The 25,879-nt window shown below is 38.1% G+C and overlaps 1 protein-coding gene across 4 annotated transcripts in view; it reads left to right on the forward strand.

Annotated features, from left to right (window-relative positions):
• Positions 1–25,879, forward strand: part of SOX6 (SRY-box transcription factor 6) — a 252,853-nt gene that overhangs the window by 167,361 nt on the left and 59,613 nt on the right. For all 4 annotated transcript variants that reach the window (XM_057369294.1, XM_057369296.1, XM_057369295.1 and 1 more), the window contains exon 8: positions 2,260–2,339. In XM_057369294.1, the coding sequence (XP_057225277.1) occupies positions 2,260–2,339 (80 nt within the window). The remainder of the gene's footprint in view (positions 1–2,259; positions 2,340–25,879) is intronic.

Raw genomic sequence — 25,879 nt, forward strand, 5'->3', positions numbered from 1 at the left:
GTATTCATTTTTCTTCTCAGCACAAAGATGCTGCTGACATACCAGGACTTAGCCATAATTTAACACATTAAAATGAAGGGGAAAAGGGACAGTATTTGCTTTTAATAAGAGATAAATGGCATAACTACAAAATTATTCATCTTCCTGCAACAAAAGAAAGTGCTGTAGCCAGCAGGTGAGCAAGAGAACACTACAGGGTGTGGTGAAGATACTATTAAATTAACTGTGAAGCCAAAAACTCGGTGTGTGTGTGCGTGTGGGTATAAAATATCTGGCTATTTCAAACCATAGGAGCATGACAGCTGTGAAAAAGGAGTGCCGCAGGGAATTCTTTTAGAGTTTGGTTTTTTTTTAAAATATGTTTGACATGGAAAATGTTTTAGTACAAATAAAGCAACTGGTATTGAACTTAAAAAGTGTATGAGGAGGGGGAGGGAGAAAGAAGAGATTGCTGTGTGGAACAGGGATGAATAATTCATGATATTTAAAGAAAGAATGCCTCCGAAATGTTCTGCAAGGCAGTCCATGCTGATAAGTCGGATGGTTATTTTCCCCGCCATTTAAAGCATCATTAATTCAACATCTTTGTGATTTTTTAAAAAAGAATATTCTAAGATAAGTCTGAAAGTAGCATTATTTAACTTAGATTAGGATCTTATTTATTCAGATAATTTCATGTGAATATCAAAGAGACGAGTGGAATTATTTAACCATAAAAATACAGCTTTAGTACTTTAAGAAAATAATCTAGAAGTTTTTTTATTGCTTTTGTTTTTCTTTTAAGAGAAAAATCCCAACTTCATTGCACACTAAAATCAACCTCATGGAATGGGGAAAATAGGAGGAGATATTTTGCCCATTACTCCATAGGACATCAGTACAATATAGTGTTAGTGAATGCATTGTAGCAGAGCTCCATATGCAATCAGAATCCAATTGTTACTGGACTGTGTACAAGCACATACTGTGCTCAATGGCCTGATGAGGTATTATGGATATGATGCAAAGAGACCTTGTGGATTAGACATGTACAATTTATTAAAAAAAGTGAACATTTTAACTGAGCTGGATACAATAGAACTTCAGGTGGTAGAAAGAAAGAGTTCCAAGGAATCTGGTGACTGTGAATACTTCAGCTATTGTTATTTATTTGAGGGGGTTGACAAAAAAAACATCAAGTTCTTGGGATGTCCTGATTATATTCTGTTGGATTGCTACATTTTTCCTCATTGCTACATTCTGCTTTCAGAATGGAAGTGTTTATGTAAAATAGACTGATTATTGTAAAAATATCTCAAAAAGTACAGCTAAAAATATAGCTTACAGATAACACATAACACTCCTTTAGATAAAATAGCTAGAGCCAGTGATATTCCTTTAAATGAGTTATTTATCCATCACCGTATTAATTAATTTTTATATTACAGATTACACTGCTAAATTATTTCACCCTTCCTTCACTCCTTACATTGACTAAGAGTCTGAATGTCACTGTCTGTGGCATATCTTTGGGAACACCCATAGATGCTATACAACATCATCGTACAATATTTAATTTGGAAATTTTGGTACCTGAATCTTCATGTAARTGAGCACCTGTCTAATCCATTAACTTCACTAGGCCCCCAGATCTAAGAGAAAATTAAAATTGTGTTTCAAGCAGTATTAAAAGGTGATTTAATTTTGTTTTTCTCTGTGACTACCTTAAAGAAGGAGTTGTCCTAAGACAGAGAACCCTAAAGCAAAACAAGAATCTTCAACCTGTGTTGAGCCAACTGGGTACCTTTCCCAGGAGCCACTTGACACTGTAAAGAAATCACCCCGTGTTAAACAGGACTGATCTTTCTTGGGTTATAGCAGATTAATTAATTAATTTTTTTTTTTTTTTTAAGAAACACATGGTAAAAACAATTTTTTTTGCTCTGGGAGCCAGAGGAGTTTGTTGGGGTATCTTAGTTGTGTGCCTGTAAGACCCATTTTGTGCCCAGGTTTCCACACTCGATTTAAACATTTGCTTTTGAAAATGAAAATCACGAGTATCATATTTATGTTTTGCCAGTTTGCCTACCAGCTATCTGCTAACAAAAAAAGTTCCAGGGGAGCGTGGCAAGTCCGCGCCCAGCGAAGCCTTTTGTTTTTGCAGATGTTTGGGCTTAGAGGAGTGCTGTGGAGCACAGGCAATGCCGGGGCCCTGTTTGCACTTGTCTGCTGCTATTCTCTGCTCATTGTCTGAACCTGCACGCATTGTTCTCCCGACAGGTGATAACTACCCTGTGCAGTTCATTCCATCAACAATGGCAGCTGCTGCTGCTTCTGGACTCAGCCCTTTACAGCTCCAGGTATGTGCCAGAACAAAAAAATGTGGGATGGAAGCCAACATTTTAGGGGAAAACTGCTTACCAGCTGTATGCTAAATAATAGCCTGAATGTTAAATAATTTTTGAGCACAGCCCAAGAGGATTAACACCTYATGTACTTACAGCACAGCAACGTGCAGCCAACCTTGATACTGTGAGTGAAAGATATTGCTCTGTGTGTTTTATATCAGCAGTTAATGGTATTTTTTTGTTTATATGATCAGTTGATGGGAGGTGAGTTCAAAGATCTTTTTGTACTTTATTTTCATGCGGTCTCTCCCCTGTAGCTGCAATGCACTACCTGTAATTGGGGCAGTCAGTGTATCCAAACAAAAATGTTTTGTTGGTCTTTTCTTTTTTTTTTTTTTTTTTCTTTTCCCAGACAGTGTGGTGCTGACAATACAATAAATTGCAAACTCTTTTAGCTTCTGTATTTAGGTAATCTCAGCCTTTCTGTGCATTAAGCTGGTCAGGTGCCAAGCATGATTAGGAGACTTGGTTTGGCCATTTATTTATTTTTGGCACATAAAGAATGAAATGTTGTGAAGGTAAGATTTATGTGCCATATTATTAGCTAGCTTCTTGTGGCAAGAAGTTTTTAATTTCAGAAGAAAAGACACAACAATGTCATAAATAATGAAGAAACAGTCAAAAGCTTTCAGAGTTAAAATGTGTGGAAAGAAAGTGACAGTGAACATGAGAGGAAAGGCCATTAAAGATGCATGCAACTATTTGCAAGTAAACCTTTGAAACCCCTATTTGAGTTAGGTTAGAGTCGAGCTCAGAAACAAAGTAGGAATAAATTGCGCCTAAAGTRGCAAAGCACTGCCATGCTACTATCCAAGTATCTACTGTGCTTACCTTCCTGTGATTATATAATTTTCCAGAGGACCAAAGCAAATTAAAAATCCTTTCTTCTTTACCCTATGATGATATTCTTGCCAAATTAACTTAGGATAAACAAGAATGGGACCAGAACTTGCTGTTCATTGGTGGTCCAGAGCTGACAAGAAAGAACCCTTGAGCTTAGATTTGACCTAACCTATAATCAGAATTTGAAAAGACAACACCCTGACTCTGCAGGCAAAGATCTTTGAAAAATAATTTTGGGTCATGATAATGTGGTGTTAAGATTTTATGTTGGACAGGACTGAAACCAAAGGAAGTTTCTCAAAAGGAAAGATAGCAGGTATTCTTTGAAAGTCAGTATTTGACTCTTACTGAAGCGAAAGTCTCATTAACTTTAGTTTGGAAAATACTGCAGAAATCAGCTTTGTGAATAGAGAGACTATTTTTGCTGCCTTTGAAATGCTCTAAAACAAATAGTGAGCCTACACAAGACTGCAAGGCAGGAAAGGATGAAAACTGTTCAACTGTCAAAGAAACAGGATCTAAACCACAGACATTCCTGCCTTTTTCCTTTTACATGATCCATTTGTTACTTGACCCACATATTTGCACATCAGACTTGATCTGAACTTACAGCAATAATGCATTTTCATTAATTTGCAGAAATGATAGACTGAGTTGTTAAACATGACGAGAACAATTAGAGAGAAAACAACCAGCAAAAAATATGATGCTAGTAAATTCAGAAACATTCAGGCTTGAGGGGTCTGAATTTCTTTTTAGACATATTTGCTGTAAAAGACTTTTTTGTTTGTTTGTTTCTTCCCCTTTCCATTTTGCTTGAATTTTATCTCTATGTGATTTCAAAACCTTTAATGTTTCATACTTACAAGAGCTTAAATAGCAGAGCACTTAACCTGCAGTTGATACCTGCTCATCAGATTGTCAAACTGGCTGAACTAAATTTTATTTGCTCCGACTATTATTCTCTTTGTGTCAATTCTGTGTTCCCTAAATGAGCCCTTCTTTGGGTGTGTTTGTTGGAGGGAATTTGTTGTTATACCTGATGCGTCATGAAGGCTGTTAGGGGTGTAGCATTTCAGCTCATTTTCCCTTCTTTGCTTCCCTTCCCCCTTCTTTCTCTGTTTTGCTTCTTTTCTTCCATGCACCCCACCCACTTATTTATTTACATGAATGCTGTGACYATGGTATCTGAGTATTTCCCAAGTGCTTAAAAATACTGATCACAAAACTAATCTCCGTTCCTTTCAGCCAGTGGGTGAAATAGCTAATTCATTTGCAGGTCTGGTTTTGTTTCTACATGTGAATGTGTGTGTAATATCCATTTTTGGAGAACTCAGGCAACGAAAGCTATGTCAAGCAAAAGAGTTTTGCAGATTTTTTGTTGGGTTTTTTTGTTGGGTTTTTTTGGGGGKTTTTTTTTGGGGTGGATGATCATGCTCCAGGTAAGAGATAGCAACAAATTTGTGTTCTTATCTTCCTGTGTGTTAGGGAAACTTCTGTGTGAGCTCTCAATCTAATAGCACACAGAACCATTTGCTATCAGGTGACGATAGCAATTATTCCATAGAGGATGTTTCTCCAGTGGTCAATTTCTAATTGATGATTCCCCTGTCTTATTCGAGCTATTAGCACATTATTATCAAAATGTACTTTCTCTGAATTCTATATTTGTGCTCACAAGTGGATTACTTATCTCCATGAGTTAAAAAACAAAAAAAAACAAACTTTACTTAAATCATATACAGGAGTTTCTTAGGTAAATAGTTGGACTTTTATAGATAGGTGCATTAAAAAAGGGAAAAAAAGTTCTCCTTCTGCAGCCAGTTTGACCTATCTTCTCTTTAGATTTTTGATCACATTGATCAGCTCATGGTAAATACCATTAATATTCAGTTGCAGCTTTGAAGTCAAATAGTAACTACTGCACTTTTATGCCACTCCATGTTCCTGAACTGGTGGCTTGCTCTGCTCTGGATTGATATCAGATAGCTTATTTTGATAGGAATACTGATCTCAAGTGTCATTGATGATATTGTTGACCTAAAAAGGACTTAAAACTCTGTGTTCCATACTGCCCATTGACCTCTCAGGCCCATCTCACCAGTTTCCTCAACAAACCAGACAAAGATTTAAATCATATGCATGCTTGGACCAAACCTTGTTGGGACTTTTGGCATGAGAGGGGATCTTGCTGATGAGGGGACAGCTCTCTAGGTATGGTCTAATCAGAAAAACCAAGTTACTTCTGTTCACCCCTCCAGCCTCAAGCATCTGTGAGTGAGTAGTTTGCAGATATATTGCCAAACACACCTGTGGTCTAGTGATGTGTGGAACAGTTCAGATAGCTGTGTAACAAAAGTGTGTTGCTTTAATTAATCAGTGTGAGTTGTAAAACCTCTCAATAATTTTACTTTTTCTCCTCTTAACAGACTTCTCTGGAGTTTCTCCCCTTTCCCATTTGCCTAAACTTTTTCCCAAGCTGTCAAATGGTTGCACTGATAGTAACTGATTCTAGAGATGTGTGGCTAAATGAATAGATTTGGTCATGAAATGGGTTTTTTTTCATGCTGCTGGCAACAGTAACTGAGTTACTGGGAAGTCACAGTGGTGGCAGAGAAGGCACCTGTATGTCCTTACTTTCAAACAAGGAATGTTGCTATATGCCCTTTAGTGTTTAAAAAAAAACCCCTTCCTTCATTCCTTATTCTTACATATTTCCACAAAGCTGTCTCAGAGATAAATAAGGAAGTGTTGCAACGCTCTYAACCACGACTGATAAACTGTTGATAGAAATGGAAGCACTACAATGATGCTAGCTGGAGTTATTCCTAAACAAAATGAGCTCTAGGAAAAAAAAGCAAAACAAAAAAGCTTTCGTTCATAACTCTTTCCCCAAACTATTTGTGTAATTTGTCCTTCAGAATTTATCGCTTATAACACTAATGAACCTTGGCGAGCCTTAACTATAGTTGCAGCTGTGTTCTTGAAACCTCAAGTTTTTAGAATCCAGTTAAAAAAAGAGAAAAATTTAACTAAACWCATATTTGTCTATTTCTTTTCTGCCCTTCCATCTTATCCCATTCTTCCATACTCTCTTCTAATTGCAGACAAAGTAAATGACCTTTTTTTGTACTGCTGGGTGCAGATCCAGTGTACTGCTGAAGCATTGCATAGCCTGCCTCAGGGGCGCAATATTAGTAGAGGGAAGGCTAAAGAATGCTATTTTTAGTTGAACAGTTCAGCAGATGGAGGCATGAATACTCATATATCTGAAGGTTGAGGGGTTTGAACCATTAATTTTGATAATGTATTTAACCCTGGGAACAATCAGAAACTGTAACTCCAAGGTTACAATGCTTCTGACCTTTAGAGAACAGAGGGCACTTGGTACAGTAAACAATATGTTACATTTCTACTTATTCCAATTCTCTCACACGTATAAATTTCAGGACACAGTTGACATTTGCTTTCCTCAGCTATTTTAGTGCTGGTCCTCAAAGTAAGTCAAGAAGAATGTGCAGGAAAGAGGCCAATGCAATGCGACAGTCATGCAAATACAGCCCTTAAATAGCTAAGTTGTTAAATGTGGCCCTGTATGAAGAAATATTATTCTCAGGAAGCAGAATCTGGGTGACTTATTATTTCAATGAAAAAGTTGTTTTAGCGGACGGCTGCTCTTACGGTGTCTCCTCTACGTGCTGTAATCTTAACATGATTTTTTGAGGGGCTGATGTGATGTGAGAGTGAGAGCTCACTCTGGAGGTGATTTGGTCCCACTCTGGTACCACATCATGCAAAGTGATGTACCTGCCTTATGTCTTACTAAATGATGCATGCTCCTCTTCAACAAATATAGCAGTTAAATATCACGCAGCTTAAGTATTTCTAATTAAAATATCTCCATGTGTCAGCATATTGGTAATGTATTATTTTAATCCATTTATTTTGTTTATGAAACAGTGACATATGTTTAGATTGTGAAATATATGAGCCTTAAAAATCACTTTATTGAAGAAAATTAATTTCTACAATGCTGTCTCAGTAATGTGTTCACTCACCCAGTCAGTCACTGGCAGGGCTGCCAGTCTTAATGTTGGTTAGACACAGTTTAACAATTTTATCTGACATAACACTCTTGGATGTAGGCAATAATAATTTTTTCAAATGCAAAACCCATGGGGTTTTCCATTTTCTTTCTTTCTTTCTTTCTTTCTTTCCTTCTTGTTTTGTTTGCTATTTTTTTAACACGGTGAAGAATGGGGATTGGGTAAATGTGAAGAGAGATTTGTTGAGACCAATGAAAATTAAAAACAGCTAGTTACCTTTTCAAAGTTAGACACTGTAATTTGTTTGTCAGCGGGTAGATGTTTGGGTCAGCACTGTGAGTGAGTGACTGTCAGCGGGAATTCCTACAAGACAAGTAATTTCCCTCAATGTATTACTGACAGATTGCTCACTTCTTCGAATCACTAGAGAAAACAAACTTAATATTGTTACAGGGAGAGTTTCTGTCTTCATTAGCCTGATAGAATGATTTTATCTAGCATTCAAAGACTACTGAGCTCTAGGTGGACATATTTTAACAGAATGTTCCTTATTATGATACAGTGAATAGTGGTCTAAATTAAGGGGATGGTGTGTGCRAATTTCAGCATATGGAAGTAGTAAATTACATATTTTGGTCCTTTTCTTATGTAGAAATTTAGGTTGTAGCAGAGAAAGGAGAGAGGTCGAAAGAAGATTTTATTAAGGCTATGAGAGACCAAGCATGCCCTTTAATGGAAATAAAATTAAAAATATGCCAACCTTGCAATACTCAGGAAAATTTAATTAAAATCAATGAAATAGTTATACTTGTGCGTTTCCCTACTTGAATGTTTATGTCTCTGTATGTAATATCTGTGTTATCAAGTTGAATTATATCAGTGGCAGTATCAATGAAAATGATGTCATRGAGTCAGTATTTTACCATATGACCTCCTTTCTTTGCAGAATTTCTTAGTACTCCATCTTCTCCTACTCCTGCTCATGTTCAGCCCTGAATTATCTGGTAAAACGATTTTCATGAGGGAAAGACAGCCCATCAAAATTGAGGCTTTTTTTCAGTAAAATATCACTTGTGATGAAATTTTGCCCAGGAGGATTTTCCTAGTTTCTCCAGTAATGTCACAGGGTGAAGGAGTCTCCATGTTCTGTTCAAGCTGGTAAGAATGGGCAGACAAACAGAGCCAATAGCTGGGGTGATCAGTCTGGTACATCAGCACTGCAGCTGCAAGAGCCTTTTCTCACCCATTTCATGCCCTGCACCTCCAAGAACTGCTTTAAACAGCATAGCTTTGTTGCACTCCATGCTTACTGGAACTTTCTTATTTTATTTAATAAAAAATTCGTAGCCATGTTYAAGAGAGAGACTGTTCCTATAGTCTGTAGCAGTTCTGGTGCACGTGTCAGCAGCGGCAAAGCCAAGTCCATTCCTGGGCCGGTGTTTCCCCACTGCAGGGTGGTCATTAGCCACCCGGCTGTCACCCAGCCTGGCACGGCTCCTTTCTGCTCCCTACACATGCCCAACCCCTCCTCCACCTCGGGAAGGGCTCCTGTCCTGCTCCTGTTCTCCTCTCCCAGGAGGGAGGACTTTTCAATGTGGCAGCTAGGGAYCAGGCTCCTGGCACATTCCCACCTTTTGCACCCTGAGATCTCACCAAGCAGGACAGCTGCCTTCCAGGCCCATATGCCATTCCAGGGAGAATTTACCGCTGAGACGRTGAGCGGCGCAGACAGCAGCTCGCTTGTCAGGAAATGTGTGTGTTTGAAAGGATCTCATCCTCGTAGCCCGGATTGCAGGAGGTTTCCTGCATCTCTTCAGTCTGTATCGAGGCAGAGCTGGAGACCAAGCGACTGCAAGAGGCTGAGCCCCCAGCGTCAACAAGACGCTCTTGCTGCCTTAACCACCSGCTGCCCCTCGCTGCAAGCCCAGGCTCTATTTTAAAATCATTGTGCTTTGCAAAGCTGCCTCCCTGGGGTATGTATTCACTCAGAAGCCAGTAAGAAGCAAATAAGTTACTGCTGCATTTACTGACAGAGCACCAGAGGCACCAGTACTACAGAGTGCCATCAGGGGATGAGCACGTTTTTTTAAAGCTCTTTTAAAACTGTGGCATCCCTTTGGGGAATAGGCTGACTGTGAGGCATACTCTGAGCTGGCAGTTGGATTCCTTCAAGCTTCCTAGAAATGTGTATGGTGTGTGCCTTACAGGAATTAGCTGCAAGTGAATATGTTTCTGGAATTTTATTATGCTTCTGATAACCACAGAGCAAGCTGCTTAATTTGGCTACAAATTACAAACATGAAGGAATTTTTCCTGTGAAGGTGTTAACATGTTTGGTTGTTTAGGAACTAAGCAGGAAACAGATTAAAGACAAAAATGTCTTTTAAGTTCAGTCTATACACAAAGGACAAATAATACACACCAGTATTATCATTCCTTCCTGACTAATTGCTACACAAAAAGAAAACTTAATAACTCACCTTTCATCTGAACTAAAAGTTCTGAGAACAAGGGTGGTTAGAGTAGAGCTTCTAGGTGCAAACTAACACACATATATGTGCTCAAAGAAAGCAGAAGAATTCTCTTAGACATGTGTGGACTGGAAAGATGTCATCACCTGCCTCATTTCTGAGGGGCTCTGATAAGAAGACCATAGGCCCTCCCACAGACCCAGCTTAGAAAAAGAGGGAAATTCATAGAAGATGGGATAAAACTCTTCAAATCAGTGTGTAGATATTGCTGTCATCAAGGTGAGGAGGTTTTATGGACAGTGAAACAGGAATGGTGTGGCCTTCAGCATCCTGCTTGTCTAAAATATGTTTGGTCTGCGATGGTTTTAGAATCCATATGATTGAGAAATTAGAAAAGTGCCCTAACTAGAAAGTACTGGATTCATCTGCCTGTTCTTGGGACACAGCATGAAGGCTGCACATGGCTGGAGGCACCAGAAGGTTTGCATGTCAGTCCTGAAAAAGAGACTGGAGGGAGGAGCATTTAAGGCAGGAAGAAAACACATCATGCTAAAATTTCAGCATTAAGGAATTATTTGAGACTGAAAGGAATCCTTCACATAATCTAGTGAAGTCAACATAATAGGGCATGTATCTTGGTGTTGGCATGAATTATAGCAAAGCATGAAGACAAAAAGTATTTCAGGTGTAGGAATAGCGAGAACGTGCTGTCAGGTCCACTGGTGTTTTTGGAAGTGAAGTGAGAAATCAAAGAGGCAAAGTCCTTTCAATGAAGTTGAATAATTTGTCTTATACTCCAGACACAGAGCAAGTCACCAGATTTAGCCAGTTTACMGTGTTATTTAATAACACTTCTGTGAAGTATCCAGGGTAATTCATACAGCACAAGCCWTCTCTTCTGCTGCTGTTTTCAACACCTTGGGGAGGGCTGTTCAGGCTTCATAACCTATTTAACCCTGCCCCAGCAGTGCTGCTGAAGGATCATCACACCTACTGCAGCTCAGAAAGCGCAGCAATCTTACGCTTCCCATTTACTGGTGTAAAATACATCAGCTTCCAATGAATTTATAATAGTAAGTTCCCAGTTACCTGGTTTTGAGGTGCAAATGTGATTTTTTTTTCTTAGATGTAATTTTTATAAGCCCATTTGAATACGTTTTGCATAATTTTGTGCGTACTTCCTATAAGGAAATTACTTAATTTTCCTTGAAGGTGCATGAAAGTCCAAAATATACAGTAAAAGATCAGTGTGAGCGATCTGCTAAGCAACCTGTAAAGCACAATTATTTCTAATGCTTTAAAATACCTATAAGCTGGGCTTGTTTTCAGCTTCACAAAGAAAACATTTCACTGTTTCCTGCATTTAAATATACATTTTAACTATGTTGACTTATCAGGTAACGCAGCAGGCTGAACAGGGACAAACCATTTTWAATGGTATGTTAATTGAATGGGATGCTAGAGATGCACCTGAGTGACTTTTTTTCTCCAGATGTGCCCCAGCTGACTGATAAAGCTTCTCCTGATCAGTAGAGCCAGTATATATTTATTATATCCCTGTCTCCTGTCCGTTTTTGCTGGTGAAAATTGCAGAATGGCTGCAAGCTACCACATGAACTGCGTCTCGTATAAAAGTAAGAAAACATTGCAGTTTCAAATCCCAAGCAGCACTTTCAAATACTCAGCTCTTAAACGCGGAGCTGCCTCGGCATCTCCTCACAAGATGGGGATTCAGAAGTGGGAATTGAGAGAGGTCGTTTAAAAGGGATTCYTCCTCTTCCCTGACTCGCCCCGTTTATTGCGGTGCTGGTGTCTCATCGTTCTGTCATGGGAGCACGCAGCAATTTCATTGTAGATCTTTTGCCTCTCAGTGTGCTTAGCGTTCAGTTCTCCTGCTCGGTGTCTGTACAGCTCTGCACAGGAAATACTGCAATTTTCAGTTACACAGTTTGTCCATCTGGATGGTCAGAGAGTGAACAAACCCAAAAACCTATGCTTGATTTTAGGAGCTATTTCTAGAAAAATTTATTGTCACTTCCACACCCCCATGTCCTGATTTCCTTTTTTCTTGCTCATGCCTCAGTTTTCCTGTGGGCCACCAGGCTGACAGACCTAGAAGGTGTGCACCAGAAGCAACAATTGCACAACCATCTCCTATAGGATTAGGAGAATGTTTTTAGACCCCTTCAGCTGAGATTGTCTGGCAGTCATACCAGCAACATGGACATGTGCTCACTAGGAAACTCATTCACCAACTCATTTCACACAGCTCAACAAGCAGTTACTCATAATTGTTTGTAATCCTGCTGACATGAGACTGAATAAAACTGACTTTTCTCACAAAGCCCATCTATGTGTTAACGATTTTTAAAAGAAATATCTGAAATTCTGAAATGCAAAATTTGATAAGCTTTGATAGCTATCATCCCTTCAGCAAACTTACTGTAATTAATTGCTTTTCAATCATATAATTTTTCTCCTCATTATGTGGGTCCTCCTTTTTTACTGCAGCTTTAGTGCGGAAGATATTTCTATAAAGTGTGAAACTCTCTGAATTTTGGAGGTTGCTACTTTTCATATAGACCTCTCACATTTATTGATAAAAATATTTCATATTAGCAGTAAGGAATAAAACCCAGAATAAAAACCAGAATACCAGAAAACATTTCAAATTCTTTTTATGAATAATCTGATTTACAGTGTCGCCAGAGAAGGCACTACTAGGATAGCATAAAGTGAATGAAAAAACCTGCACTCTGATGCAACCATCTGGTTATATTTTCATATTTTTCTCATAGATCTGGTTACATTTTACTTTAAATTAGTACTGTTTATTCACTTTCTTTGGATATAAGACAAGGAGTTTAAACACCAGAGCCTTTGTTTGCAGGTATCTTTGCGGCCATCCCGCCTGGTCCTTGCTTGCTTTCCTGGGTGAGCTCCTTAGTCTGTTAACTTTAGTGCCATCCATAATTTTTATAAGGTAGAATTTATGCTATGATAATGCYGGTAGCAAATTCTAATAGTAGCAAACATAGAAAAATCACATGCAGATTTATCCTTAATGTTTTACATATTTTCTTGAAAAATATCATCCACTGGAAACTTGAAAATACTTTTTCAAGCAAATGCAGTTGTCCTTTGCTGTGGCTGGCTTGCTACCAAAGGTACTTAAGCAGAGCATCTCACAGTTATTTTGTAAAACAATAAAAGATGTTGAAGATTTTTTGCAAATTTTCAAGATRTGTAATACAATATATGATCTCGGAGAACTACAAAGATAAGGCTATTGTGTTCTTTCCCATGCATAGTGAATAACAGGAGAATTGTGATCAAAAAGTAGCATATCAGTCATCTGACAGCATTAAATGAAGGAATGCAAATCTCTGTGTTAAGAGAAAGGTTTTACTGATGTTTCTGCTATCCTCCTGCGCAGGAAATGGCTACAGATATTTGATGAAGTATTTTTTTCTTGATATTTACAGTATTTTATTAGAATAGTGGTTTTATGAATGCTCTCATTTTATCTTTACCAGGAATACCTCGGTAGTACCTAAGTCAGGTGCTGTAGCATTGCAGCCGTGGATCCATTTTAGGAGTAGCACAGGGAAAAAGGTGACTTGTTCAGGTGCACAGAGGCTGGGAGTGTTTAAGGGAAGGTCTGAGGGACGATTCCTCCCTCCTGGGTGCTCAACCCATGCCGAGGTGGGACACGGGAATTTCCAGTGCCTCCTGAGATGAGCCGTGTCCCCAGGCAGGCCAGGGAAGAGGATGAGCTGGGAGGTGGCACTGAGACAGCRCTCCTGCTCTGTAAGCACAGAGCAAAACTCCTGGTTTAACAGCCTCTCATTAGGTCCTCCTCTCGAGAAAAAATGCAGCAGGGGGAAAAAAGGCACTCTCAGTTTGGGCTTTGATCTTGCTTTCATAAACAACTCACAGAATTTGCATGGGAGCAGGCAACTATTCCATTATTGTCGCTAGCGAAAATACAAGAGAATAGATGCACAAAGTGGAGGAGATGAGAACAGTTAGCACTCCTTTATTCCTTGTCAGAACTTAATCTAGATCAACTAAAATGTTTGCTGTTTTTTGTCATGCCTCAAGACAAAGTGTCAATGTTTACATACTCCTTTCTTTTAGACAAAAGATGCTTATTGTTTTTGAGCTCCYGAGTTACTATCTATAGGAAATTATAAATATGTAGGAGATGCCTAGGTTTGTCTCATTTTTAAGTTGTGATTTTGGTTGGTTTTTTTTTTTTATTTTTATAAAGTGCATTTCCTAAAACCACAACAAGCACTTTGTGTTACGTGCTTCTGTGCCTTTCCTTATTTTGTCCTTTTCTTACACCATAAAGAATTAAATCTGGGTGAAGTTAGTAAGATGAGAAGCTAATGTGTCATGGGCTGTTGCCCCACTAGGAGAAGAAATGCTAAGCATTTGCTCTGTTGAAAGTGGCATTTTTTTWAAAAAAATATTTTAATTATCGCTTTGTCCTTCCTGATATTTGCTTGATACAGAGTTTTTTAGTGATATGTACAATGAACAACTGCAGCACTTCCCTCCCACCTTCCCTCAGTCCCCYACTCTGCTCGGCAGCCTCTGTGCATCCAGCAGGTTGTCCGCCAGCAGATGAAACAGATGTTTAGGCCATACTGGAACGGAGCGGCATGCTGCATCAGGAGCTGGATATTCCTCCTGACATCTGGATGCTGCTGGGCTGGGAAGGCTGCCTTAGGCTGGGAGGCTGCAGGAGCCTTGTGGCAGTAAACATAGGGTCCTTGCTGCTCTTTAAGCGATTAGTGCACTGGAGCAGCAATAATGCTGAATTATCGCTTGGTTGCGTTCTTCCAAGGAATCTTGGGACAAAGGGATAGTCAAGGAGGAGCATTTACGGTAAAGTCATGTTCAGAAAGACAAGACTAATTGCTGTGTGTTAAAAAGCTCGCTTTCAATTGATAGTAAAATTATTATGGATACTTCAGGAAACTTTTTGCAAAGTGGCAAACAAATAGCTGGCGCAAAAGGCTCCCTTTAATTTAAAATCACTAAGATGAAAAAATGGCAATTTCAGCTACTTTCCAATTTCATGCTCTAGTCAAATTGTAGGGAACAGACAACAAAATGTGAGTGAATACATTAAATTGTAGGTAAACTAATGTTCATGCCTACTAGAGACAAAAATGTGAACTTCTAATAGCTGCAGGGAAGAATATTAGGTATGGAAGCTGTCTGACTTATGCATCAGCTCTTCATAGTTTCACTTTATCAAGTTGAAAATTCTGCTGTATGTGCTGCTACAGCCTAAATTGTCTGCTGCAGCACTTTCCTTTATGATGTGTGTTATTTAAACACAATAGACATGGTATATTGCATGGAAATAGGTGTTTAAGGTTTAGTGATTACTGGCTGTTGGATAAAATAGCCTTTAGCATGGTTTTCCCCCTCCCTGCTCCCAATAAATTTTTATTGTTAAGACCAATGTGTTTGAAAGAGGGCCATCCCAAACAGAACACAGCTTTTTGGGGAGCATGAGGTCATATTTTGAAGAAGATCAGTTTGTTGCTCTCATTTAACCTCCAGTATTCTGAAGGGGTTATATTTAATTAACACTGGCTAAAGGCCTGACCTAAGAGGCAACCAAAAGTGATTGAACTGCATTTTCAGATCCAGGCAGTAATCTGTTGGGAAAGGAATAATAATAATAATGATAAAAAAAAAATAGAAAGTACCATTTACTGAAATTCTTTCTAACTAAGCTGTATTTCAATGGGCCATTTAATGCTCAGATGGACAAAGGTATTACTTCAGTCATTGAATTGTATCAAACCCTTTCTCAGAGGCCCAGTTAAAAAACTCTACAGGAAAAGTGGCTTAGCATCATATTCTCAGAAGGCCAACACTCAGTCTGTTTGGAAAGGGGAAAAAAATAAAAAAGAGTGAAATGAGGTGTGACCTGGCCSCCAAGTCAGTGAGGATTTTTGCCTCTCCTTTCAGTCAGTGGCTTCGCAAGGGAATTGTTCTTCAGAAAGTAAGAGCCCCCTATTGATACAGAAGGTCTACAACTTATTATCTATCTTTTAAATTTTTTTTAGTCTTGTTTTCGTTTGTTTATTTGTGTGTTTTGGTAGCTGTTACTCTGTTCCCCCTGCCAGCTTTTGGCCAGSCCTTTGTTCTTTTCTGACAAGGCAGAAATATAGTTTTCTCTCTTGGGGTCGTTGGAACAGTACCTATACTTTACAGGGTTAGACTTTTGACTCAGGGACATTGGCAAAAATTGAAAGTCTCATTTAAATATCACACTCTCTTACACTGTGAGCTGAGAAATTTTCTTTCAGTAGACACAATGTTGCATATATTCTATGGTTATTAATGTACTGTCTGAAGTTCAGTTGTGCAAAAATTTCAGGATGTATTTTTGAATTGATGTTTTTTGCAGAGAGTAAACTTTTCTTTCACAATTTTCATGCTTTCTCACGAAAATTCCCAGCAGCTTCATAGGGCAATGAGGTGACATTTTATCTTGAAAACTTGTCAAGGTGCTGTAAAACTAATAAACCATCAGCTTTGCTTCTTAAGGGGAAACAAAGACAATATTACAGAGACAACTGCCAGGTGCCAAATTATATCCATTGTCTTAACCACTTGCAGTGATTGACAATTCTTTTGAGCTCTAAGCATTCTTTCTTGGCTTTGTCCACAGCTTTGCAGTAAATAGGTTGTGAACAGGCAGTTGCTGAGAGATTCTATTTAATTGTCATAATTCAATGAAATCAAAGCCATTTGATTCCTGAGGACCACCATCTCAGGAACAATGTCTGCATGAGAATTCCTGTGTTCAGGCAGCAAAGCAGAGGGAGCTTTGATGGCCATTTCTAATTCATTGTGTCAAAGCAGGATGAGGTCAAAAGAACAAGAAATACCCTTTGCAAATGAAACAGAAGTGATCCTAAGAGCACTTTAATGCACAGGTGCCTGGAGGCAAGTTAGTTCTTTATTGCAGTGGTGCATGTATTTTAAGTCTGTAGCATTTTTCCAAATTTAAATGTCTGTAACTGAGAGAGACTTTGGGGTTGGATGTCTGTGCTGTCAGGTCATGAGGAGMAAAAGGTGGGGGTAGGAAAAAGTGAGTGAGACTCTAAACACAGATCTTGCTGCAGGTGCCTTCTTATTCCACATTCTTTCCTTGTTTTTGGGTGGTTTTTTGGTTTGGGTGGGTTGTTCTGGTATTTTTTTGTTTGTTTTTTGTGGGTTTTTTTGTTGTTGTTGGCTTTTGGTTGGTTTTGGGTTTTTTATTTTTGTTTGTTTGTTTGTTTGTTTTCCCTCAGAACATCAGCATGACATTTGGGGGTGAAAATTATTACCTGTGATCCCTTTATTTTAGAAAAGACAATGTTAAAAACTTTTAACCAAAGGTAATTTCACCCTTAGTTTACATTTCCTATTACATTATAAATTTAAGTAGATATTTTACAGCTGACAATACCTATTCAGGATGCCCCCATAACATAATGAATGAACCAAAACTTAAAATAATAGCAGGAACCACAGCATGCAGGAATWGGTCATGGACAAAAAGATCTCTCATTCCTTCAGAACACATGCCAGTGTGGTTTGTTAGTCCATTCATATTTTGAGCAGGACTCAAAACATGTATGTGCTGTGGGACTCCTCTGTGAAGTAAGGAAAATTTTCTTCTCCAAAACATGAAGCCAGAAATGAAAAACTATGAAGAATAGATATGTTTTTGCTAATTATTTTCCTCAGAAGAGGTCTGGGTCTTTGTCACTGACTTATTATACAGATCCTCTTAACATCTGTCCAGCAGACTGTGGACTTTATTAACAGACAAGAGACCCACCAGATTTAGAGCCTGCTGGGTGCGTCYTCATCTTCACAGCTGTGGATTAACTCAGACTTTCCAGAAGAGGACAACCATATGGGATAATTGGTGTCATTGGGTAGCTAAAAAAAATATGAAGGAACAAATGTTGTCCAAACACAATCCACTGTTTTTACAGCCACAATTACTAGTCTGTTTAAGAAATAAGAAAGGCAGCATTACACTAAAAAAAGAAAATCTATTCATATCTGTGTGGGAACCTAATCAGGCTCTTGTTTCCAGTGACGATGGCTCCACAGTCGCACCAGGTCTGCAACAAGAATGCTCCTTTTGTGTGCCGATAATGTGGAAGCGATAAAATTTCCTATAAGAGACATATGTGTTTACATCATGAGATGTGTTATTTGACAAAACGCTTTGTTCTCTGCATATTTTCCACGCAGAGTTTCATGCTGGGTTGTTTTGCTGGAAAGCTTTGATTAGCTAGAATTAGTTGCTGAAGTAAAATAGACACTTTTGTTTTATGAGTCCTCTTGCTGAGCTGTAAATTATAGTAAAACATATAAGGAGTGACAGAAAGAAGTGCTGATTTGAACCTCTGACCCGTGATCGGCATAAAAACATAAGATAACTCTTTCAAAGGACTACTGAGAGCCATAAATATTCCATGGTCCACTTAAAGTTAGGCCCTTTTAACAAAATAAAGCTGTTATTTTGCAGTACTACAACAATACGTGCTGCAGTTTCTGAAATGTGGAGAGATTCTTTTATTTTCGGCAGGGGCTGGCCATTAGCCACAGCAGGGCAGCAGAAGAGATGAGAGTGATTTTTCTTCTTCTGAACCAGCACAATGAATTTGTGGTCAGTGAAAGGAGTTGGGACATGCAGACACTCAGTGGTGAAATTTGGTAACTGTTCCTTTGCTGCTTGAGAGGGAAGCAATACAGTGATCTCCTTCTGAGGAGACAGGAACTCAGGGGAATTTAGGGCCACGTAAAAATTTCCCCTGACATTATATATGATAGCAACTGACAGACATTGAAATCACTGCTGTTATTTGTTAAAAAGAATAAAACCCAAACCAACAAACTAACCATAAGCTTTGAACTGAATGAATATGAACAACTGATAAAATAATTTTTTAGCTGAGAAAGAATTTTTTTTTTTCAGTAGATGCACAGATGAATGCAAAGGGAAAACCGAACGCTTCTAACTTCGCCTGTGACTGCAAAATGTATTATTTGTATTTTCACAGATACAGTCAGTTTGTTTGCACATATTGGGTTTTAATAAATAGGAGAGCACATTAGTCAGCGAGTGCATAAATAATCACRGCAACAATCTTTGTTATTATGACATTAGTTATGATAATTCATTAGCTGTCTGTTTGTGTGGCACCTCAATGCCTTTGTGCAGAAGTATTTGGTGTGTTATGGGAAGATGAAGGGAATATTCCCACTCTAATGATCTGTGGATATTTAAAATCAGAATGCTGTGTCCACTGTGAGTCCGCTAGACATGAGGAAACAGGGAAAAAAAAATTATGCCATTCCAAGCAAACTGTGCACATGTATTATGGCTCTTGGTTTCTGTGGAGAAAAGGAAGTCTTTTCAATAATTATGACTTCTTTTTTCTTTTAATCATGCTTCTAAATGAAACACTTTCCTATTTCTATTCCTAATTTTTATTCCAATTTCATCTAGTTGTGCTAGATCACTGCCCTTTCAGACATACCTGCGTAAAGCCAAATAAGTCTCAGTTATTTAGCATAAAATTCTGAGTTAAGTTGATGATGCATACTTGTTGGTTCTTAAACAGTAAGCTGCTATTTACTATCTGTGTGGTGGCACTTGTTAAAAATGAGAAGAGAGTCTGCACCACAGTCCTAGAAGGTCTGTAAAACTCACCTTTTTTTTTTTATTTGTTAACCTTTTTCTTAGAAAAACTGAGAAAATGCTACAGAGACATCCAAATTTCATCATCATAAATTTATAAAATGCACTGTTTTAACAGGTAATAGAAACAAAAGAAAACATACATTTTTGGCATAAAATATTCAGTCTTGAAGGCATCTTGATTTTTTACAGCAAAAGCTTTGATTTTCCAAGTTTTGGATTTTTCAATTCAGCTAAACGCTGCTTTCATGTGTCTGTACAATTCTTTAACAATTTTATATTCACCTTTCCTTCTCTCCTCCTCCTCCTCCTCCTCCTCCTCCTCCTCCTCCTCCTCCTTTTGTGCAGGGGGCTCTGCTAGGACAGAGATGCTGAGCCTTGGAAGGTGTTTTTCTGGTGATGGCATCTGGCTCCTTGGCAGACTCCACAGGCCATCGCTGCCTTCAAGTTGCCCCTGGGTTTGTCACATGGTTAAGCCGCTGATGAGTTCCTCAGACTGTCTTGTGGTTCTGAATGTCCTTTTCTGTTAACCCACCTTTCACTCTGAGCATCTACATAAGAATAGTCTTAAAACAAAGAGAAAAGAACCTTTCTGGGCTTTCAYTGGGTTTTTTGATATGTATGCATAAACCTATAATCTCAGTTCTTATCTTGGTGCTACAGTAGAGCACTCAACTGCAGTGTTGGTCACTGAATATACTTGGTGCAAAAGGCATGCCAATACAAAAATATATATATATTTATATACAAAAATGGGAAGGAATGAGTACAATTAAGGTTACTTTAGAAGGGGTTCTTGCATTTAGATTTAAGATGTGTCTGAAATTATGGAGCATAATAAAAAATTTTTGAAATTATGCTTCTATGCTGCTTTCTGAAAATGTTGCCTTTGCTGAACTGCTGAGTGTTCTACCAGTGGCACTGGGCTTGGGTCAGCACTAAAACTTTATTTCCATAGTTATTATCTGTGGCACCCAAAACATGGGTGTGAACACTRATCTGCTCTTCCTCCAAACAGAAGAAAAGCTTTTCTGAACTGAGACTCTCTTTCCTTTAATCTGTTTGACATTAAGCTTATTTCAAACAACTCTCCACCAGCAATTAAAAACAAGCAATCCTACTGAAGGTGCAATTTTTTTTTTTTTTTTGTTTTCAGCAGTTTCTCAGAAATGTGTGCTGGAAATAGTAAAGAGGTTGCTGGTTTTGGTGAGCTTTCAAAAACCCTTTGTCATCAGATAGTTCTAAGTATTATTATTGCATGTTATGTACTCAGAAGGAAAATGCTGGTATTCTAGCTTTGCAACACTACTTACTAAATATACTATGGAAAAAATAACTGCATTACCTCTTGTAGTGCAGGATTTCAACAGCACTTGCAGTCACTCCTTAGAGTTTTTCATCTTTAGAAACCAAATTACTCATTGTCTAAATAGCTGAACTTTCATCTCTATAAATATTTCAGCTTTGCACAATTCATTTAAAATGCTGACAAATAAGGATTCTCACTTGATTCTCAGTAGCTTTATTGTTCAGTTTCATTTACTGTAGCAAATGTATTTGTTGAAGATGTAACATAGGGCTTCCATTTTTAGTAATGGAAGACTTCAGAATTAATTAGGGTTCGTGAAATTTAGCATTTTTCCTGAGAGAAGAAAATGAAAGGGTGAAAGTTTCTAGAACAGATCCTTTCTTTCTACTTCAAGCAAGCCACCTTCTACTGAAATTCTCTGTGATGCATCCTGCAAGTGCGTCCATTGCATTTTATCACACTGGGCCAGCCCWCATCACCCTCACTTTGATTATCTGTTACACACTGGCTGTTGCTGCCACTCTTTTGTTATCTCCGTGTTTCACTCATGGCTTTCCTATAGGTTCTTCAGAATTCTGCTGCAAACAATAACATCTGAATTACATCCCCACAGCTGTGACCAAATGCTCTGTCACCACTCAGTCAGCTGAAATGTCTCCAGCCTTTGCTTTTCTGCTCCTGTAAATAGGAGTGGAACTGGCCCCTCCATTTCCTCCCTGGGACTGAACATCTAAGGAAGCTGTGTCTCTTCTGTGCAGCAGCTGATCACTTTCTCTGCATTGAAGTGTCTTCTCAAAACCAGCTTTTTGCCTAGGGCCTGTCCTTGATAAGCCCCTGGTGAGAGGGTTATGATGTGGCTGTGGCACTCTGGGGACATGGTTTAGTGGGCAATGCAAGGCTAATGGCTGGACTTGACAATCTTAGAGGTTATTTCAACTTTAATGATTCTATGATTCTAAGGCCCATCCTGTTTTCCTCACTGTGTGCCACTTCTGTAATCTTTGATTCTCAAAATTCTTCACTTTTATTCATTCTTTTAGGCACAGATGATGCAGCCTAAGAGATCAGTATGAATATTCCTGCTGCAAAAAAGAAAGGGAAAACATCTGGTGCTTTGCTCTGTCCTTATTTGCTGTGCTCAGTGTCAGTCACCCGAGAATGTGTCCAGAAATGTCACAGACCTATGTGCAAGAGAAAAATCATAGAGAAAGGAGCTTGAGCTAATGAAAGRGTTTTGATTATTGAAAGCAAGTTGAAAAAAAATAGATGAAAAAATGTTGAAACTTGTGAGAGTGATGTGTGAGCTTTAGKCCTTTGTCTTCTGGCAAGGCATGAATGAATACTGGCASTGAAGGCAATTATCCTTCTGTGTCATGAAAATATCTCACAAAGGCATTCTGAAACTCAGATGGCATTAAGAGAGGTTTTAACATTTGGATCAGTTAAGATGATCCAAGTCTAGTATTAGCTCATAGCCTTTAAGGCGAATTCTGGATTGTGGATGATACATTTTATAAAAAAAAAAAATGAAATGGAAATAATTCATCAAATTCTGTAGGTAATTTGTGAAACAGAACACAACATCACCATCACAACAGCATTATTATTTTTGTTAATTATTCAATTCTTCTTGACTTGTTATAGCTCTAAGCTCTAACAAAGGCTTAGTGTGAACTCCTCTGTTTCCAGGTAACACAATTTGTGTACACTTGTGCTGCTCTGTACACATGCTGAGTACAGAACTCTCCTACTTTGAAATTTTTTTTTAAGTACGTGAACTTCATTCACACTCATAGTGACCTCCAACTTTCATAAATTCCCACCTCCAATGTTTACTTGATTACAGCTGGAGTAGCATTTCAGCAACAAGTGCCTAAGTTCATAAGCCTGTAAGTTCATAGGTGCCTAAATGCGAGACTTCACTTTGCCATTGCCTCCAGACTTGAGGCATTTCAAAATCCCACTCTCCAGTGTCAAATCTGACATTAGACGAAGCCTGGTTCTGAAAACCGCAAAGCTGCATTGTTGTTCATRTACCTTAATTCAGCTGGACTTGAAAATTGTTAACTATTCAGGAGCACTGAGGACCTCAGAATCAGCTTTAATTATATTTAGATGTTGGGAACTGGATTGTAAGAATGGTAACTTTGCAACCTCTGAGAAAAAATAAATATAAATTTTTAAGGTTTCTTAAAACAAGGCTGCATTTTTGATGTTTTTGTATCTCTAATTTGTAATCAAGAGTCTTCTGAGCCAGTGGTTGGCATAAGGATTATAAAATCCTCTTTGTGGGATAGATCAAAAAGAAGATGTGTTTCAGTGTTTAAAGTAGTTTAATTGTTTTACATAGTTGTGAATAGGTGGGTTGGAATTTCAGTTAAAAAAAATTCCATTGAAACTTTTGCTTTTGAGGTTTAAAAGCTGCAGTCACCATTCGTTCAATGTCTGGGTTTTATTCTTCTCTCTCAGTCTCACAAATAAAAACTTCACAATSTGACCATCTCAATGTGAGGTCCTAAATTGCCATTTTGAGCCATAGCAGTAGGATTTGCAAAAATATCCATTTTCCCCCGCAATGGTGGCATGCACATATTTTTCCAGATTGGCTAGCTCCCCATACAAACCGGTATTTAAAAGTTACCCAGCCTTCCAGTCCACACAGCAATGTTGCTAGTGCTCATGTGAATTCTTGCAGTATTTGTACTTGTTTGTAGAGCAGAAAGCAAATTGCTGTTACTTATTGACACATTTGCTTTCATATTGTAAAATGAATTTATAGAAATGCCAGGAAAAAGACAGTACTAAGACCTTGGAATAACCAAACATGAGTTATATATTGTCCTAGGTGAGCATATATAGATATAGGTATAGATATAGATATATATAGATATAGGTATAGATATAGATATAGACATATAAATGACAAAAGTTTCTTTTATTCTGTCTTGCCTTTGAAACATTTCTTCCTGACAGGACTTGCAGTACCGCCAATACAGCCCTCAACACCCTGGGAGGGGAGTGGTGAAAAATTCTAATTTTATTCCACTTTTCCTGTTTGCATTTCCAAAATCAAACTGTTGCTTAGATAGTCTCTGGAACAGCCCACTTCTCTCGATGTTAACCCTCAGTGTGCTGTGGGTGTCTCTGTTGCCAGTCCTGGTGGGACTCAGGTCACCAACACRTCCTGCTCTGGCTGCTGTCACGTGTCCCCATCTTTGCATTGGTCTTGAAATAGCCGGTCAAGTTTTCAAGGGAAAATGGCAGGGATGGGTCCTTAGTATTAGTCTCTGTTTTTTTGCCAGCCAATTCTATTGTAAATGARAATAAATAAATTATTCCCAAGCTAGGTATTTTTTTTATTTCTTTTTTTCCCGTGATGGTGACAGGTAAGAGATCTCCCTGTCTTTATCTCGACCCATGAACTTCTCCATCTTATWTTCTCCCCCAGCCTGGGTCAACCCACCACGCTAKGTTAGTTGCCATAATTGACAATCAAGTTTTATCTCCTATAGAAAATGGAATGCTGCAGAAAGAATAATTCACACCCACATTTTTGTGCCCTAGTGACTCACCTAAGAAGGAAATTCTTTTGAATTTTAGTTGATAAATCTGAGTTAACTTTTACAAAGAATTTCTTTTACACTTTTGAAAGTGCAACACACACTACAGCAAGTATAAAAGTTTTAGTCTTTTTTTTAGTAAAGTGTAAATAATCTTCTTCAGATAGTTGAAGAAGAAGTTAAATTGTTGAAAAGAAAGTAAAAGTATTGTTGTCTATAGACAACTGTCAGAATACTGAGAAAACCTTTATAATTTTTGGGTTTTGTCTTTCAATTGTATTAAAGTTTATTGTGTAATCTCTCTCATAGTGCAGTGCCCGATTATTCCTGAGCTGAGAATGTGTGAACTTTCAAGAGTTTGTGAAATGTGCTTTTTACTCTTTTTTAAGCAGAGCATCCTATTAAGGTGGTAGAGATTGACCTCAAAAATATTCTAAAAGGAGTAAGATCCCATTTCTAGGGGGAAAAAACRCCTCTTGTTTTATGAAAGGCTTCATTTTCTTTCTCCAGGACATCACCAATAGCTGGGAATTTTTTCTSTTTTCACTCTTTTTCCCTTCTAGCGTAGGAAAAAACCCAGTACCTTAGCCAAAATGTTTAAACACCACTGATTTCAAAATATTATTCTGCGATCCTTTTGTAGTCTCTGTGTGGTACTGAAAAGGGATGAAAAGAAACAAACAAACAATGGTTTTTATTTGTCACCCTGAGCTGTGACTCTGCCCCTCCCTCTCACATTTGTCTCGCCACTGAGTCACTGAACTTGCAGTATTGTGTAACTTTCATTTCTGTGGAGGCTTGTTATATTAGAAAAATTGTTCCAAAGAAAGCAACAATTATGATATAAGCACATCTGGCTCTGGAAAATTATTCTTTATTAAGCTTTCGTTTAATTACATGTGCTGAAAGGTCTGCTTTTGATTACTGTAATTTTTTTTATTTGTCCATCTGAATGATAGTAATGTTGGAAATGACATAGAAACCACCTGGCTTTTTTCTCACTAATAAGGCAAAGTTTATGTAGATATATGTGTGGAAGAGGGATTAGGATGTTCTCTGTTTATGGCAGAAGAATTATTCATGATACTGATTCAAGGTGAGGGTTTAAATTTGGTCACTGGAAAGAAGTTGAACCAATTCAGTTTTGTTCAGTAAGCACTTTTTATTGGTTGGGATTATTTATTTTAATATAAGTCTTTTATTATGTTTCAGTTAATTTTTTTTAAAGTTCCACCAGACTTTTTTTTTATACTTTCATCACTATTTACAGGAATTTTTAAGGCCTATATTCCTTATTAGCATTTAGAGAAGACATATCACAGAGATGGAGACATACCTTGCTGGCTATTTTAACTTTGCCTTTTGGTAGGAAGCCRTTCTGTGCCAGCTCCCCGTAAATTTTTTGGAGTTGGTGGTTAATTTCTGGCTAAGAACAGAAAGACCTGGATTACTGTTGTTTCTGACAGGGGTTTATACCTCCTTTTCATAAACAGCCTTTTAATTTTACCACTTTTGCTTTTAATG

This window comes from Malurus melanocephalus, unplaced genomic scaffold, assembly GCF_030028575.1.
Source record: "Malurus melanocephalus ecotype Western Australia unplaced genomic scaffold, MMel_1.1 scaffold_106, whole genome shotgun sequence".
Classification (NCBI taxonomy): Eukaryota; Metazoa; Chordata; class Aves; order Passeriformes; family Maluridae; genus Malurus; species Malurus melanocephalus.